Below are 17432 nucleotides of genomic sequence, written 5' to 3' on the forward strand. Positions count from 1 at the left end.
TTCAAAGGACATATCCCAAGTTGCTGAGATATATATACGTATATCGATATACAAGCTTCAAAATGCAGTTGTCTTTAACAAATGCCTCACATAGCAAAGGAGAACAAAGAGAAAGTTGCTCAACTAAGCTAAGCAGCTGCAATAAATAAATATATATTCTTATTTAAAGCTCACATAGTACTTTAAATAATATTAACAAATTTATAAATATACTATATACTCGTATATTCTTGCAGTGGCATTTGTCAATTCATAAATTATGTGTAAGTGTCGTAAGTTGTAAGACTTCAAAAAGATGCATAGTTTTGTAATTGGCTTATAGGCGGATTCCACTATGCCCAACATTTCGTACATTTACATTTGCTCGATTTCCCAAAGATATATGTATATGAGAGAGAGAGGATCGGTTAATTTTAACTTGACATTACGAAACGAATAATAAAACAATTGATTAAAATATGAGAGGGACTGACTATAAACACTTTTTTTTGCGAATAACGCAATAGTTACGAAACACTTAAAATTTAACATTTTAAAAAGGATTTCATTCTTAATATTTGGAATTAAATTACATGAATTCAATTATAGTAGTATTTTTAAATACATAAAAAATAGAAATTGCAAAAAACATGAAATACATGGTTCGAATTTCTAAAATTGGCAACATACATTGCGAACGTTGGAAGTAATGTCAAGAATGTTGTCACCTATGGAAAATTGTTCAGGGGCAACATCTTTACATTTTGTAGGCATTCGAGAATGTAAGAAATGTTGATAGTTGAAAGCGGCTTTTTGGTAACCCGAATGTATATTAAACCCTTTTGCTTTTGCACGTTTCTTGAGTTCTATGAAACACGAATAAATAACATTTCACTGACATATAAATGCAGGGATATTTAATCCACGGCAAGCCGAGGCTGTATTTTGTATTCTTATTTTTAACAATTAGTTAATTTACCCAACTTAATTAAGTGAGTAAGTAAGCATATGTTACGGTAAAATTATTTATATTACGAGGAATAATTTATTTGGAAAAAAATTAAATTGATTCCCTTTCACATATTTATATTATTCAAAGTATTCAGAATATCAATTACCTTAGCAACGTGGAAAAATATCACAATTTTTTAAATATATAATTGAAATTAAACGAAAAAATATATATTTGGGAAAAAATCAATTAAAATACTTAATTACACAAAATTTGAGTAAGAGAAAAATAGTATTGTGAAAAAATTTGCATTCTGAATTGTTTTAAAAATTTTCTTGAATTTTTTTTATCATAATTTAATTTTTTTTTTTTTTTTGCCATCCCTCTGGGATGCGCGTTATGTGTGTGTGTGTGTGTGTATGTGTGAGTATGGATGGGTGTATGTGTATGTGTGTGTGTGTGTGTGATGTTTTGTTTGTTTGTTGTATTTGGAAAACATATAAACAAATGGTTAAGACGCAGACAATGGGGACATTTGGGATAACGTTGGGAGGGATTTTTTTTTGGTTTCTTTATTTTTTGTTTTCTTTTTCTGTGATTTATTTTATTATATTTTATTTATATTTATTTTTTTTTTTTTTTGTGGGGGAGTTCAACATATAGGGAGATATATATATACTTTTTGTTATATATTTAATTTGCTTTATATTATTCAATTTGAGTATTTTTTGGTATATTTCCTGCTTCAGTTACATGTAGAGACAAAGATATATATAAAAGTAGCTGCTTAGGCATTTAACAATAATACTGAAGACCTATTTTGTTGTTATTGTTGTTGTTTGACAAGTCTCGACTTGCTCACTAATTTGTTGTTGTACTTTTATTTAAATAAGTTACAAACAAAGAAACATAAGGAGAGAAATATAACATTTTTGTTAAACATAAAAGCGTTTCTTCTATGCATTAGATGAGTTTTTTTTTTTTTTTTTTTTTAATATGTATTATATATAAAAAGCATTGATCAAAACCAAAAACAAATGACAAAACGTAACGAGTCAAACACAGAGACAGAGAGAGAGAGAGAGATTGAGAGAGAGAGAGATAGATAGAGGAAGAGAGTGAAAGGGAAAATCTTGATACGATGATGAATAGTAGAAAACGAAAAGAAAAAACATATAAACGTAGAACTTAATACACGGTTTACATTTGGATTTGGTGGAATGAGTTAAATTGAAATTCGCTTAGTTTTTAGGTGAACTTTTTTGTTGTTGTGACGAAAGGGAGCGAGAGAGAGCGAGAGCGAGAGCGAGAGAGAGAGAGAGACAGAGGAGATAAGAACGAGTATTTGTGTAGCGAGCGAGTGAATGTTTTAGATTTAATTTAAATGTATGCTCATGCCAAAAAAAAAATATTTTAAAAAGCTAAAAACAAATAAATCGAATGATATTTTTATTTTTTGTAGTTGGTTGTGATTGTGATTGTTGGTTTCTTTGTAGCTGTAGTTGTGGTTGTAGTTTGTTGGGTATTCGGCTTACTGTTAGTATGTGTGTTAATATTTGTTAATTGTTCATATCATAAATGGGGAGGGCGGGAATGTAACATAAATGAATAACCAACTAAATACACATAGACACGTACACATAACACATACAAATTACAAATACAAATACAAATATATAGATTTGATTATTTTCATAACATATAATAATTCTCTTGCATTTGCCTTCTGTAGTTTCATTTTTTCTGCTGTATTTTGATTTACTTTTTATATGTGGCCCTAGAAAATAAGCTAGTATTTAACTGGGTCATTTTGTTGTGGGTATTGAAATGATAAACCAAATTAAATGAGATGCGAGTTGTGGAATAGTGTGAGTGAAACAAAATTGAAGAACATCAGGTTTTGTTTTCTCCCACGCCTTATTTTTTGTTTTTTTTTTGGTATCCTTTTTTTCATAATATTTATTTTATTTACATGAATGATTAGTTGACTTTTGGGTTTTGTTTGCAATGCGTCAAATGCTTGGAATATTGTTTAAAATGTCGAAAATAAAATCGTTTAACGATGTATGTATATTTTAAATACAAAAATAAATACTGCATAATGCTGGGCAAGGGGAGCACGGGGAGCAGGAAGTCTCTAGTAGCAAATACAGCACAAATGCAACAGTTAAAAATATTATTTTTTGTGAGACTTAGACTTTGTGAAGTTGGTCAGTGTTAATAAACACCTGGTAAATGACTATCGGAGTTATAAGACAAGATAACATAGAAAACGATTCGTATGTGAATATTTATGCTGTAATTTAGAGATCGATCAGGCCGACAAACGATTTGATTTTAGAAGAAGACTAAACCGCATTCTATCGGCATTAAAAAGATGTTGTATGTGAGAAAAAGAGAGGGTTTTGAATGAATGATGGAAAAAGTAATAACAAAAAAAATGTCTGTATACTTGAAAGTTGTTTTTTTTTTAATGCATTATGCTTCTATGGAATAAGAACTGAAAAAAGTTCGATGCAGTCGATATGACGTAGAGAATGTGAAACCGAAAAGAAAATAAAGTATATTAGGCGACTATTAGGCAAAGGCCAAAAACAAAAAATCAAATGACAAAAAATTGTTTTGGTATATATATTTTTTTTTTTTGATTTTTGTTTACCACATACGCCTGTGTTTCCTTTCAAGTTTAATATTTCTGTATTTATTTTTTGTGTGTTTTTTTTTTCGACTTACCAAGGCGTGAACGAGCTCCAGAAGAGACTACAAGTTCACGGGTTGAAACGTAGTAATTTGTTTTTTTTTTTTTGGTTTTTGTTTTTATTTCAATTGATTTTAGGTTGATTGCAAACGAAATGCAATTGATTGAGTGTTGAAATTTGATTTGGATTTTGGTTTAGCACACAACATGAAGGTATCGAGCCACAGCAACAGAGTAGGACAGTACACAATTAATTGACAGGACAATAAAAAAGAAATTAAAAGACAAAAATGCTTTTCGTTAACGAATTGAATCAAAGTTGAGATATTTTTTGTATATACTTCTTTTGTTTGTTTTTTTTTTTTTTTTAGCGTTTAGCTTAGCATACCTAAAAGACTTTCTTAGCTTCGAGAACTAAAGCAATTGTGTAATCGATATTGAAATGATAAAAGAGTACATCAAACGTCACTTTTAATAAAATGGAAATCATAAGAAAAGAAAACACATTTGACAAACACACTTGGTATTATCTGGTAAAGTGACTGGTTTTGTCTGGTCTGGACATCGATGACAGAGATAAAGATACTTAGGATTTTACACATTGGTATTCGTCAGGCTTCTTTTGGGGTTTACTTTTGCGATTAGATTCGATTCGATTCGTTTGATTTCGTATTTAGTATGGTTAGTTGGTTAAATGATTCAACTTAGGATATAATCATATATATTTATTAATATTACTTACAAATCATAACGAGTACTTGTAATATAAAAATAAATTTTCTTTTTAGACACGCACAGTTACAAAAATAAAATGATAAAATTGAAAGAAAAAAATCGTAACACACACAAGTCAAAATTCTATTTTTGATAGGCATTTCTTTCTTCTCATCGAAAATAGTTCAAGTCCTTTGATTTTCCGTTCTATCTGTATTTTTGATATGTTGGTTCTTCTTACGCATAACAATTGGTATATATATATAGGTAAGTATCAGTATTACAATCACAATATCATTAAATTAAAGAAACAACAACAAAAAAGTACACTCTCGACTATTAGTTGACAGTGGTGGAAATTTGTTTGGTTCTCGCATTTTGCATTTCTCGAAAATGTTTTGTTCGAAAGTAGATCGAAAAATGTAAGAAAACAAGAGAAACGAATACAATACAAACCGAACCCAAGCAAATCAAACATAAATCTACGCACACCCACATCTCTGTGAGCAGATACCATCTAGGACATCTAGTAATTGAGAAGAAAGTTCTATTTTGGCTGTGAGCACACTTTGAGGTTACGTTGTATCGGTATCCCCAAAAACACTCTGGAGAACCAAATGTTAACAAAAAAAAAGAAGAAGATAAAGGAAGAGCAAAAGAAACAAAGCAATGGAACTAAAGAACCGTTAGCTCAAGATAGACGGTTGTGTATATTTAGGACTAGGTTTAGTTCAGCTCTTTTTCAATATAATCGCCTACCACCTATATAAATATATATCGTATATCATCCGCGTTATATATCGCATAACATTAATAATCTTATATCATTTGCATTTTTAGTATTTCATTGTCATACATAGTATTTTTTTTTTGTTTTTCTTTTTTCTTTTTTTTTTTTTGTTTGGGGGGTTTAGACGAACACAAGGAGGTTTAACACTAGACAACACACATACTCAATGAAGTGCTATCATTATTTTCGCTTTGGATGTTTTTCGTTTTTTTTTTTTCGGATGAACCATTCATATTGTAAGTAAAAGACAAAACGCAGAGTTCAAAAGAATGGGAAATAAAGAGCTTCAAACGAAATGGGAAATGAACTGCTAAGAATTATAATTAAATTAATTAATTACGGCAAATTTTGGCGCTTAGTTTTTTATCATTTTTTTTTTTTTTTTTGTTTTTTTTTTGTATGTTCCTCCTACATTTTAGGCAGGCAAGAAAAGAAAAAGCTCAAAGAAAATTTGTTCGCGTTTAGTTTGTTCTTTCCGAATCGTTATTTCATTAGACCAGAAAACTAAGGAAACGTATAAGGGGGAAGAATAAAGAATTGAACTGAAGCACAAATTGAATGACACGTAAACTAAAACGTAAGTTCAACATTTTGTTTATTTCTTTTTCGTTTCTCTTTGGAAATCGTTCAAATATTTTGAGGTTACTTTATAACACGTCCAACGCATAAATGATAGACTCATTGAGGGGAGAGAGGCGTAAGGGATTGTGGGAATGTGATTGCGGGTATTGATTTTTTTTAATTTTTTTTTTTTTTTTTTTGGTATATATATATATATATTCTTTTTTTCATTGAATTTGATTCGATTTGTTGAGACTACTTGAATGTGTTCAGTTGAAGTTTGAAAACATATGTAAACAAGTTTCAATAACAATTTTTGATTTTGTAGAGGATTAAATAACTTTTGTAAAAGCATAAATGAAAATTAAATATATGTATATCTATATGTATCGTATATCGTTTATTGTATATACATATATATATAAATATATATATATGTTTTGGAAATCATAAGCAAATTGATAGAAAATTTGAGCTTTTTCTCTTCGTTGATGCAGTACCACAAAACGTAAGATTAGGCAGCGGTATTATATATATATATGTATAAAATTGCTAAAATGAAAATTGTAATCGAAATCGAAATCGGAAACAGAAACAGATTCAGCATCTGAACCTGAACCTGTACCTGAACTGAAACTGAAACTTAAACTCTTCGCTGTGGTGCATTCATCAATGTACAGTTATAAATGCATAATATTGTATATATGTTTTATAATATAGTAATGATATACAGGTACATTGATGTATACGAGCATAGAGTATATAGTTATTTTTATTTTTAACACGCTTTACACATATCGTTCTTTCAGTTTGTTTCCAATGTCTCGGAACTGAAGACAATCAACAATTGCTAATCGATAACGAAACATCAGAAATCTTAACATAAATCTAACCAAAAACTCGATAAATCGATAATACGATAATACGTAAAGTATAAAGTAATGAAAACAATTGCTCAATATGTAAAGCCTCATCCATTCGATTCGATTCGATTCGATTTTTGCCCATTAGGGCAAATTGCATTCTTTGTAGACCTAAACTTGCGCACTAAGAAGTTATACAGCATATATATATATAGTATATAGAGTATACGAGCCCATGCCAAGCGGGCCCCCGATATAATTACAACTAGTCAGAGCATATATTGGAAATGTACTTACTTCTCGCTGTACTCGTCCATGTGGGCATACGACTGCACCGAGTTCTCTTCAATCAAGAACTTAACACGCTGGTAAAAGGATGCCGTCACCGATGGAGGCTGCTTGCGAAGCAGCACCTCAACTGGATCGTTGGAAGACAGGCACATAATATGCTCCGAGCAGGCCGGATGCGAACAGCACTCGCTATCCGAACAGTCTGTCATGCCATCTATAGTTTGGGAGTGTTGTGTTGTATCGCTATGCATGGGTCTTAGTCTTATCTTGTCTACTTACCACCATCGTTGTCAATGTTATCCTTGCAGTTCATCTCGAGTGCAATTGAGCAATCGCTGCCAGCCCAACCATCAATGCAATCGCAGCGATATTCCCCATTCTCCAGTGTGCACTGACCATGACGAGAGCAGCCGTTTTCGCAACCAGCTGAGGGAGTTAGAGAGAGAGAGAGAGAGAGAGAGAGAGTTAGAGAGAGAGAGAGTACGAAGTGAAATTGTAGTAGATTACCAGCTATTCAGCTAGAAAAAATAACTAAAATCGTAAAATCAAACGAGAATAGTGAATGAGTAGAAGTGAAGCCAATCAGCGAGAGAACTTTGTCGGCGAGTAGGAGCAAGTATATAACAATTAAGCCATAACGAGACAACGAATGCGTACAGCTGAGAATAACTAGAGAAATACTAACGAGAGCAGTCAACGAAAAGATGAGGAGCTAACCGGCTAAGTAAATCATAATGCGTTCAGCTGACAATAACTTGAGAGTATTTGCCAAAGTTGATTGGCGAGTATGTCAACTATTTTACGAGAGATTATTAAATATAAAAGGACGAAGCACAAGTAGAACCGAGAATATTTGTCAGACAGAACTAAAGAAAGATACTTATCACACAAAAGTGAAAGAGGAAGTCACAAAAGTGCCATAAGCGAATGCGAGCACTTTCTCAGCGAATTGAAGAAGACCCAAGTAACGAGAGTAGTTTGTTAGCAAGTCTTTAAGCCTTTTAATGAGTGTAGCAAGTGAAGAATCATGTTTATAGCGTCATTGATCAGCGTCGCTCTTTGTCGCTATGACAGCCAATCAACTTGTTTGTCGAGGTGAATGCTTCCAGCGAGTGGAACCGATTAAAATTGAATGATGACATTCAAGTAGCGACGAGTAGTTTGTGTAAGTTAAATGTTTGACATTTTCCTGTTGTTGTTGTTGTTGATATTTTATATGCGCAGCGAGTGAAGAGCATTAATATAAAAATAATGTTAATGTTTGCTCTTCAAGGAGCGCTCAAGTGAGTCGACGAATGGATGGGATGGATGGATTGAAAGAGGATGGGGCAAAGGGGATTGGTTGGAGGGCTTGGTGGGGACTATGTGTATGGATTGTAAGTAGGAGCAAAAGTGCCCTTCGCACGCACATCGACAACATCATAAACGAAACGAAATGTGGAGAAATCTACAAAACCGTAAACATAAAAAGCAAACGAAACGTAACGATAGATGCCAACGTTGATGGGCACTGTGTGAATGGATGGCGTTTTGGGCTTAGGGGTTTATTTGTTTGTACCACGACAGCAGCAACAACAGCAACAACAACAAGAATGACAGCATTTGAGCATTTGACGCAAAGTTAATGTCACTTGACATGTGTCATTTGCAAAATGGGTAACCTCGACGCTAACTCAACTTCCGGTATGTTAAAAAGTTTGCGGCGCATAAAATGACTTCCTTGTCGTAACTGCCTTCCTGTTTACGACTCACACACACACATATAGACAGAGGCATACACACACACACACGCACACACACGTGAGTGTACACTACACATATTGGCAATAACGTCAAGTGTTGCTGCCAATATTTGAACGATGTCTGCAGACGCTGCCTTTGCACAAACAATTCCCAAGTCTGTGTGTGTGTGTGTGTGTGTGCATAGGTATTATGCCAAGTTCGGCACATGCAGAAATCTGTCAAAAAGTTGCAATAGTTTCAGCCAGCTCGAAACCCGAAAATCCTCTGTAAACACCATTAACAAAACTACGAAGATTAGCCTCGACTAACTAAACAGGCACTTACTCGTAGATAACCTGAATATGAGAATTCAACTACAAGCATAGCTCAAATCAAATGCATAAATGCTATAAATATGCAAATCAAGTCAAAATAAAAATAACAAAAATAAATTAATATCTAATATAGCTAATATTAGGTATATAATGTGAAAATATTTGAAGCTTAACTGGAAATTTTAATCAATATTGTTGAAATGTCGATATATATATATATATATTACATAAACTTTAAGAAAAATATGGATAAATATCAATAAACTCAAGCAACTTGGCTGTTTTGTGTGCTTTTGAGCTGAAACTTGGCAGCTAATCCTGACTTGTCACAAGCAATTCGATTTTAGCACTCGAGTAACCCGGGCATAGTTTTTAACTAACTTACTAAATTCAAGTAGTTCGACTAGCTGACAGTATTATGCACTAAAACTGAAAGTCTCCGATAGACAGCTGCCTTTGCACATATTTTTTTATGGCTCTAATCGCCTAGCACAAATCTAGCCCAGAAATAGTTCCCATAATGGTGTTCGCTACTGCCGAATAGTACTAAAAATCTCGGCGCCGACTTTTAATAAAAAAATATACAAAAAAAAAGAAAGAATCGTAGAGGACTAGAAAAGCGCGACATAACTAAATGAAAGTGCCGCATAAAATGTCGACGACTATTTAGAAACTGTCACACATTAGATGTCACCTACTGAGACAGAGAAACAGAGAGAGAGAGAGAGAGAGAAAGAGAGAGAGAGGGCAGGCACTTTGAGATTGAGAGACATAAAAATGTATCTAGATTTCAGGATTGCAGTCGTGTAATTTGTTACAAATCTCTGTTCAAATTCAATAAACTTTACCGCATTGTGTGTGTCGCGTATGTCAAGTGCTGCCCGCCCGTGGGAAGGAGACAGGGATAGAAAGCAAGAAGGAGCAGAAGGGAGACAGACACACATGGCAAGTCGCTGGAAAGTCGTTAAGTACTTTCTAAAAATACAGGCAGCCAGACATGCATGTATTAGTGAATGTATCTGTGTGTGCGTGTGTGTGCCTGGTTATTGGGTGGCACTTTGTGCTTTTGCAAGCGTGACTCGCACGTCGAAACCACCAGCCCCCCGCCCCCTCCTCCCCTCGTTTGCCACCACTTCCTTTTAAGTCCTGCTGCAACACTTGAATCGATTCAAAACGTTTTTGGTCGTATGTTGTCAGAGGAAGTTCCCACTGGGAATGCTGAATGGCGTTCGACATGGCGGCTTGCAGGCAAACCCAGTCATACAGAGAGAGAGAGAGAGAGAGAGAGAGAGAGAGAGAGAGAGTGAAAGAGAGAGAGGGGGGTGGCAGGAGTGTTGTGTTGGTAGCCAGGAATAAGTGTCTCTCGCCTGGGTCTGAGTGAAATGACGTCGGAAGTTTTATTGGTTTTGCACACGTCAACGAAATGTTATACATAGAGAGAGAGAGAGAGAAAGAGAAAGAGAAAGAGAGAGAAAGAGATAGCAGAGACAGGCAGGCAACATACGTAGACGTGTGCCCCGCCCCATGATCCATCCCCCCACCCCATTTTGAGGCATTGGGTATGTGTAATGCTATTACATGCATGCCTGAACCGTCAACGTTGGTGTTGCCATCGCCAGGGGGCGCCACACAAACACAACTACACCTAAAACTACACACACAGTAGCACACTCTCTCACACACACACACACACAGAGAGAGACTTTGGTTTGGTATCGTACATCGAATGGTTCTGTAACATGACTGTTTGTTCTTAAAGTTTTAATCACTGTCAATCGATAGCTACTTATCATGCTGCACCAACGCTGTCAAAGTGGGTGCCACAAAAACAACCCACCCACAACTCTTCCAAAAACAAGTCAACTATCAACTATCCAAAAAAACCATTTCACAACCACAGCAAATCAGCTCTCATTGTGTTTGAACGGGCATAAAATACCCTTACAGTCAATTTGAACTATGAGAATAATATTATAGTGGTTTGAGAGTGATTGTTCCTAAATATATAAATAAATTAATTAAGTTGAATAATTTGCGCATTTTACGATTAAATTATCAAACCCCATTTGCCAACCAAAATGATGGTCTCTCATACAAAACTGCAGCTGCTGGTTAAGTCGGGCTCAGTACTTTGAAGGTCCCAATATCCAATATCCAATACCCAATACTCAACAACAATCCCCCATTTGAAAGGGGTGGGGGGGACTGTTAGTCCATCGCTGGTACACTCAGTACACTTTGGAGTTTTCGACCAAATGGCGTAAACATGTACAAAATACTTTGGCGCAAGTGCAAAAAACAAATATTATAAAAACACAAAAAAAAAGAAGGAAGAAAGCATGGTAACAGCAGCAACAGCAGCAACAACAGCAACAGCAGTTTTTGACTTGGTTGCAACTGCTGCAAAAATATTTGAACATATGTATGTTTGCAGTTGATGGGGCAGAGGCAGGCAGTCAGGCAGCCAGGCAGCCAGGGAGGCAGGCAGCGGAGGGTCAAAGGGAAAGAGATAGCGATGTGGCAACGTCGCAATGTTTTTGGTTGAGTTGGCGCGTTGCGACATGAAGCCGACGACGACAAAGTTGTTGTTGCAGTTGCAGTTGCTCCTCAATGTGACAATGTGAAATGTGGAATGTCAGCTGCGGTTGCTCGGCTTTCCGTTATTGGCGCATCGCTAATCGATTGAGCATCAGTTGTAAATTGCGCAACGGCAACGGCAACAGCAAACAGCAACAGCGACAACAGATAGCAACAGCAGATTGCAACTGCAACTGCAACCGTAACAACAACAATTTGCATTGTTGCAACCGAGCTGAGGTCAAGGCAAACACTGCACGTTAAGTGTTCATCAGTCAGCTGCGTAATTTGTAGCGGTTGTTGTATAAAACCGCAGCTGTCTAGAAACATGAAACAATCATCAACAAATGTGGTCCACATGAATTATAGAAAATTGTTCCAACTATGATTCAATTAAGCCCACAATCGATTGCGAGGAAGAGTAATGCTTTTGAGGTTACCAAGTAGCAGGCTGTATTTAAGCTGTAACAAATCCTGCCAAAGCCAGTTTTAACAGTTGACAGATGAAGGCATCTTTGAATGGGAATTGAGTTAAACTTATACAAAAAAATATATATATATATATCTTGGAGTAGTAACTGAGAGAAGTGCATTGATAGCTGGACCTTAAAATGGGTGTGCATATTTTGTATTTTTATTTATTTGTTATTCTTTAGCTTTTCTTGAGCTTTTCATAATCCACATCAAGTTCCATACTTAGAAATGAGTACAGTGTATTTTTAGGAATGATATTTAAATTGTATTTGAAAAATACACAATTTATCGTCTTTACACCTATTTTATTGTCCATGATATATATATATATGATATTTTATTTATGTATAAACAGTTATATGTAGGGGGGAGTACTTACGCAGGGTGCAGTGTCGCCCATTCCAGCCCTGGGAGCAGACGCAGGTTCCATTCTTGCATTGGCCATGCTCCGAACAGCGATTGTCGCAGGGCAGCTGATCGCACAGGTTGCCCGTCCAGCCCATGTTGCAGCGGCACTTGCCCGACTCACAGACCCCATTGCGGCCACAGTCCAGACTGCAAACGGCTGTTAGAGAGAGAGAAAGAGCGAGAGTGAGAGAGAAAGTGTGTTAAGCGTGGCGTCAAATAAATACAATAATATAAATAAATGAAAATGAAACGGAATGGCCAGCTAGGGTAGTCGGTAGTGGGTAGTGGTTAGTGTTGTGTGTGGTTGCTGCTTATGGCTATTATATTTGTACATATGTGCGTTTAAATTCATTAAAGTGCTGTGCCACAGGCGGCAGCAATAAATTCAACTCGCCACACTCAGAAAAACACAAAAAAAAAACCAACTACAATCAACTAAAGGAATCCAAATCCAATCCAGTTCTTTGTTCGAGTAAAACATTTGCAATGAGAATAAATTCAAGAATAAAAATTTGTTCGCTTTTATGCATATTTAGATCTATGCATAAATATTCTAGTAAAACACTTGCAAGGAGAGTGAATACTCTTGATTCAAGAACTTTTCGTCTTTCTTATGCTCATTTAAGCAAATTCATAACTTTCTGTTCCTTTTCATTATGTTCTCTTAAGACTATTCATAACCATTCAACTGAAACATTAGGAATGAGTGCAGAAAGGTTCTGTTCTTCTTTTAAATCCAATTTCAGACTATTCCTAACTACTCTTAAGACAAATACAGTGTATTCTTCAAGTAACGCGCGATTAAAGAACTTTTGTTTGCTTTTCATGATCAGTTAAGAGTATGTTTTAGTTGAAATCATTGAAATCTTATGTGGAAAATGCCTCCAAGAAAATCCCCTTGAAAAGCAGCTAGTTTTCTGCAAGTGTACTCGTTGCTTTTTGCTTTGTTTGCTGCACTCGTTACTTTTGCACTCTGGCACACTCTCTATTCTTCTTCTTCTTCTGCTTCTTCTTCTTCTTCTTTTTGCCACTGGACTGGGCTGGCTTACGGCTGTAAAATGTTGCCCCAGCGAGTGAACCATAAAAACAACATTATAAATGTAACATTTACGTGGCAACAAGCGACAATCCCAACCCCCTTCACCTCCTGAATTCCCTCCTCTTCTCCTCTTGGAGTTAACTTTTGTTCTGTGCGTCGCAGGCGTAAATTTATTTTATTTGCCTTTATACGCTGAGTATGAGTGTCAGGGCTGTGAGCTGGGGGGGGAAGTGGCAGGGGAGCGAGCGAAACCTGCGTATTAAATAAATAATGAATTTTTATGAAGCTCTGCTTCATTACGCCCCCCAACACCACGCCCAACACCACGCCCACCCCCACTCCAACCAGGCCAATGGGGCTGCTGGTGGCAGGGTTGCCGCCTGTCGGTGCTAAAAAGTTAAGCAAATTAGGCGTGCGTGCCCCACAGACGACAACGACGAGGAGGTCCTTTTGCCCTTTGCCCCACAGCCCCAACCCCAACTCCGACCCCGACCCCTCTCAGTGTGTGTGTGTGCTTTGTCTCCGTGTCCAACTCCAGTTTGCGAGTGGTTACATCGTAAGCTGCATGTTTTATTGGGCCGCCATCCTTGGAAATGATTATGGAGCCCCGTTTTGTACAGTGTTGTTGTTTTTTTTTTTTTTGTTGCTTATGTTTTTGTTTTTGTTTATGTCGTTTGTTGTAGTTGCTGCTGCTACTGCTGTGGTAATCGCTAAAATTTGTTACTCTTACTCGTAGTCCGCCTCCTACTTGTTTGTTGTTGTTGTTGTTGGCCATTCGGCTTTTGGGCCTAATTGAAGGATCGGCTTTATGGCCATCATCTAATTTGGATTCGGTCCATGCGATAAACCATCATTATGTGTAAGCATACGCAATGCTGGATGCTGAATGCTGGATGCTGGATGTCCCCCATCTTATAATAACTGCATTAGTTGCCATCTGTGTGTGTGTGTGTGTGGGGGGGGAGGGGGGAGTTTACGACTCGCCCGCATACCACACAACTCCAACTGCCTCCCTCGCCCCTCCATCGCTACACATTTTACAGCCCCAACGTGCTGTATACTCCATAAAGACTCGACGAAACTGGCCTTTGCAGATGCCAAGGTATTCTTTGAATATATATATATATACATCTATATATATACATATATATATAAATCTATATATATATGTTCATCTCACAGATTTATCTGTAAAATCCGTGAGTTATGTTTGTTATGTGACATTTCACGTGAAATTTGGTAAAGGATGTTGGAAACAAATCTTATTCACAGTTAAGCCAAAAATGCTTTAGTTCTTCTTTTTCTGGCACAAAAGGTTCGATATTTTAGAGATTGGATACATCGAACTGCTTTTCTTCTTCTTCTTCTTCTTCTAGTGCAATCGGTTCGATATCTTAGAGATGAAATAGCAATCTTCAGTCTACGTCTCCACTGCTCTGCTACTGCTCTGAATTTCAATTTGTAAAAGCGATTTTCCCTCGAAATTCAATCGAATTTTTCACCCAAGAGTCTCAATTTAATTCTCCATCTAAAATTAAAGCCCCTTTACTTTGCAGATTTTCTTTAGATTCTTTTACAATGCTAATTGGGCTATGCATCGTTAGTTGTGACTTCTTCAATTTCCCTTCTTTAAGCAGCAAATTCAATTTCAGCTTTAACTTTGAACTGCGTTTCAAGTGCTGCTTGCATATACATATATAAATATATCGATATACATAATCGTACCTAAAATTGTAGCACAAACAATACAAACCTTCCCGTAACTTCCGCTCCCCGCAGCCCCGCCGCATTCAATTGAAATGCTGGCCACTTAACCTCTAATTGGAATTCAATGCTCGAACTGAAGAATCATTTGTTAGCAGCATGTTGTTCGGAACGACACCGGAACACTGCACAGCAACAAATAAAGAAACACACAAACACACACATGCAACACTTGCAACAAATAATACACCCATTCACACACACACACACACATCCATATATATATATAAGCTCCACATGTGGAAAGATGCAATTGTTATTCTTGTTATTTTGTATGAGGTGTGACTATATGGAGGATGGGGGGAATTTGGATTGGGGGGGTTGCGTTACTGTTAGTTGGTCATTGCACTTACCTTGGGAACAATCCGGTCCCGTCCAGTGTCGCTCGCAGACGCATTGTCCCGTCTCGAGGTCGTAGGTGCCATGCTCGGAGCAGCCGGGGAGGCACTGATACACCTGCTGATCAATCGTGCCACAATCCTCGCCCTGCCACCCGGCCTTGCAGTAGCACTGACCGGCCACACAGGTGCCATGGCCCGAGCACAATGGATCAAGGCAATCATCTGCACGAGATTCATTCCATATGCCAGCAATATTCAGGGGTGCGGTAGGTTTTTTTTATATTTATTTATTTTTTTTTTTGGTTTGTGGGAGAAAAGAATACAAAATGTGTGTTTTATATTTTTGTTTCTTTGGTTAGTCGTCGCATGGGTTCGCATACAAACAAATATAGCACAATAAACATATATATATATATACATATATATGCATGCTCTAGTCGGGATTGAGGCCGACTAGTAAATGCCCTGCAGACAGCAACTACTTTTGATTCTCAAATGGGTCATAAAGCTTATTTTGTAAAAGGGATTTGAAGCGAGAAGACAAAGAAGTAAAGTACTAAAGTTGGTCTCCGATCTGAAGGAGTTTATCTAGTTATCAAACGTGAACTTAAATATTTCAATTTAAATGTATAATAAAGAAATATTTATATGATATCTGAGGGTATTTAAATGCAAAATGAACAAGGTTGGTGACACTCGATTCCTTTTGATTGAGATTGGATGAACTGATGGATGGCCATATCTCCATCGATTCTGTTATCCGCTGATGCTATATATATTCGGCTGCCGCTTACTACACATACGTTGAGCACAGCTAAAAGGATTTACCTACTTCTCAATGATCCATACACTAACAAGATATACTAAAATATACAATATGTTCACAGATACACTCAGATAGAGAGAGAGAGAGAGAGAGAGAGAGAGATGGGTGGGTGAGTGGGTGACGGGTTCAGGGGGGGGCAAGAAGGGGCAGACTCGTAACAGCCTTGGCAAAACAAAAGCCCGTCACGAACCGATGGCGATACATGACATGACGGTTGCCTGCCCGTTTCTGCCCGCGCACTTTGTATGCCAGAGATTCGGGCACAGGTCATACACAGGCGCACACACACTCACACTCACACACACACACACACACACACACAAACACATTCTGCACACACACATGACATGATTAGTATGTTGGACACGTACGAAAGTGGTCATTAAAATGAAATTCCAGTTTAGTTCAACTTGGTAATTTTGCGCAGTTGTTGCAATTTTTTCTTGCTGCTGCCGGAGCAGGCTCCTCTGTTTCTTCTTCTTCTTCTACTTCTACTTCTGGTTCTATTTCCCCTTCCTCCTCCTCTGCTTCGTCTGCTTCTTCTGTCGACGACTCTTTACTTTTTCTTGTATTGGCTTTGAATACCCTATCGCTGGATCTGCTTATCTGTGCTGTTGAAACTTTTCACAGTTGCTTCCGTTATTGGTTAGTGGAAGAAGGCCATAAATTGCAGCTGGCCTAATCGGAACAGCATCAGACAGTTTTGGCCGTGACTGATATAAAATATGAAAATGATTTGTTTGATATGAAAATGGCAATTCTGTATTTGTTTCAGAAATGAGAAAATGCCAATCTATACAATCAATCAATATCAGAGAATTAAATTGAATAATTTATATCAGCATACGAAGTTGATAAATAGCTGATTATATCTTCTTTTTTTTTAGGGTCTGTGAGTTAGATCTATTGGGGGTCCCTTCTGAACGGACAATATGCTTTCCGATTTTCACAAAATCGCCACAGTCTACAATGTGGTGTCAAGAGACCGGGAAGAGACCAAGGCTATCGTTTTTTATTATAAACACCTAGAAGACATTTGGCATGTCTCAGAGCTGGTGCTGGGCCCTCTATCAGCTTACTGTATATCTATTTGAATTT

The 17432-nt window shown here is 36.8% G+C and overlaps 1 protein-coding gene across 2 annotated transcripts in view; it reads right to left on the reverse strand.

Annotated features, from left to right (window-relative positions):
* Window positions 1–17432, reverse strand: part of LOC6569390 (teneurin-a) — a 128908-nt gene that overhangs the window by 35926 nt on the left and 75550 nt on the right. Inside the window, exons 6-10 of one of the 2 annotated variants that reach the window (XM_043215945.1) lie at window positions 15521–15730; window positions 12336–12521; window positions 7128–7274; window positions 6855–7062; window positions 3665–3691 (exon numbers count right to left, since the gene is read on the reverse strand). In XM_043215945.1, coding sequence (XP_043071880.1) covers window positions 3665–3691; window positions 6855–7062; window positions 7128–7274; window positions 12336–12521; window positions 15521–15730 — 778 coding nt within the window. The remainder of the gene's footprint in view (window positions 1–3664; window positions 3692–6854; window positions 7063–7127; window positions 7275–12335; window positions 12522–15520; window positions 15731–17432) is intronic. The other variant, XM_032741299.2, reaches the window with a different exon arrangement.

This window comes from Drosophila grimshawi, unplaced genomic scaffold (assembly GCF_018153295.1).
Source record: "Drosophila grimshawi isolate 15287-2541.00 unplaced genomic scaffold, ASM1815329v1 contig_848, whole genome shotgun sequence".
NCBI classification, from domain to species: Eukaryota; Metazoa; Arthropoda; class Insecta; order Diptera; family Drosophilidae; genus Drosophila; species Drosophila grimshawi.